Source organism: Miscanthus floridulus, unplaced genomic scaffold (genome assembly GCF_019320115.1).
Source record: "Miscanthus floridulus cultivar M001 unplaced genomic scaffold, ASM1932011v1 os_1136, whole genome shotgun sequence".
In the NCBI taxonomy this organism is placed as follows: Eukaryota; Viridiplantae; Streptophyta; class Magnoliopsida; order Poales; family Poaceae; genus Miscanthus; species Miscanthus floridulus.
This window is the reverse complement of record NW_027097544.1, coordinates 23,222-24,723: the sequence shown is the minus strand read 5'-3', so window position 1 is coordinate 24,723 and position 1,502 is coordinate 23,222. Positions and strand designations below refer to the sequence as shown.

General features: G+C 43.8%; 1 protein-coding gene across 1 annotated transcript; it reads left to right on the top strand.

Moving 5' to 3' along the window:
- The first annotated feature begins 353 nt into the window (after nt 1–353).
- Nucleotides 354–788, top strand: LOC136533718 (uncharacterized). Its single transcript, XM_066526254.1, has one exon. It carries the CDS (start codon nt 354–356, stop codon nt 786–788), a length of 435 nt encoding a protein of 144 aa, XP_066382351.1.
- The last annotated feature ends 714 nt before the right edge of the window (nt 789–1,502 follow it).

Below are 1,502 nucleotides of genomic sequence, written 5' to 3'. Positions count from 1 at the left end.
GCTTTGTCCTACAAGAAGAGGGGATAAACGAGCATGTGTAGATTGTAAGGTCATACCTGGAGAATGTGTGGTTTCGCAACACAAGCTGGTGGTGGCCGACTTTCGCTTTATGGTGCATGCTCTTAGGGATAAACAAGCCAAGATTGCAAGAACAAAGTGGTGGACATTGGAAAGGAAGACATCCAAAGGTCATCAAGGAAAGGGTTATTAAGTGGGCTATTGGAAGGTAGAAGACGATGCAAACAACTTGTGGGAGAAGATGGCAATATGCCTTTGGAAGGTTGTTTTAGAGGTGCTTGGAGTGACCAAAGGGAGTGGATGCAAACCTAAATACACTTGGTGGTGGAGCGAAGATGTGCAAAGGACTATTAAGGAGAAGAAAGATTGCTATAAGCGCTTGTTACCATGACAAGAGTGCAGATAACAAAGAGAAGTACAAGGTGACAAAGAAGATCGCAAAGCAAGCAGTGAGTGAGGCAAAGGGGCAGGCCTACGAGGATCTTTACCAATATCTGAGTACGAAGAAAGGAGAGAAGGATATTTATAGGATGACTAGGGCTCATGATAGGAAGACGAGGGACTTCAATCAAGTTAAGTGCACTAAGGATGAGAGGGAGCAGCTCTTGATGAAGGAGAATGTGATCAAACATAGATGTCAAGATTATTTTGACAAACTATTCAATGGTGAGAATGAGAACACAATCGTCCAGTTGGACAACTCGTTTGATGACACCAATAGGAGCTTTATGCAGAGGATCCAAGAATTATTGATGTTAGAGAAGCTCTGAAAAGGATTAAAGGGGGTAAGGTGATGGGCCCTGATGATTTTCCAATCAAGGTGTGGAGATGTCTCGGGGATATAGCTATAGCATGTCTAACAATATTTTTTGATCGAACGCGGATCTCTACGAACCAATTTGGGTTCATGCCCGAAAGGTCAACCATAGAAGCAATTTTCTTGATACGACAAGTTATGGAGCGGTTTAGGGAGCAAAAAGATCTACACATGGTTTTTATTGACTTGGAGTAGGCTTATGACAAGATACCAAGGAATGTTATGCGGTGGGCTTTGGACAAACATAAAGCCCCAACAAAGTATGTTGCCCTCATTAAGGACATGTACACCAATGTTGTAACTAGTGTTCGAGCAAATGATGGTAACATAGATTACTCCCCAATTAAAATAGGGACTACATCAAGGGTTAGCCTTGAGCCTGCATCTTTTTTGCCTTGGTAATGGATGAGATCACAAGGAATGCAATGGGATATCCCTTGGTGTATATGTTTTGAAGGAGATTCGTAATGCTCTGACGAGCAACGACCCCGAGATGGTGCAGCTGAGGTCCCAGTTGCTGCGAGAGGCTGGCCGAATAGAACAAACGCAGCTAGACCAAGGGATGTTAGTTCGTCGAATGCAAACCAGAAGTTCCCAGTCGACACGATATCGTCTCCAATATGCTGTGCTTGCTGGATATCCCGGTCAGCAAGAACATGGACCAGAT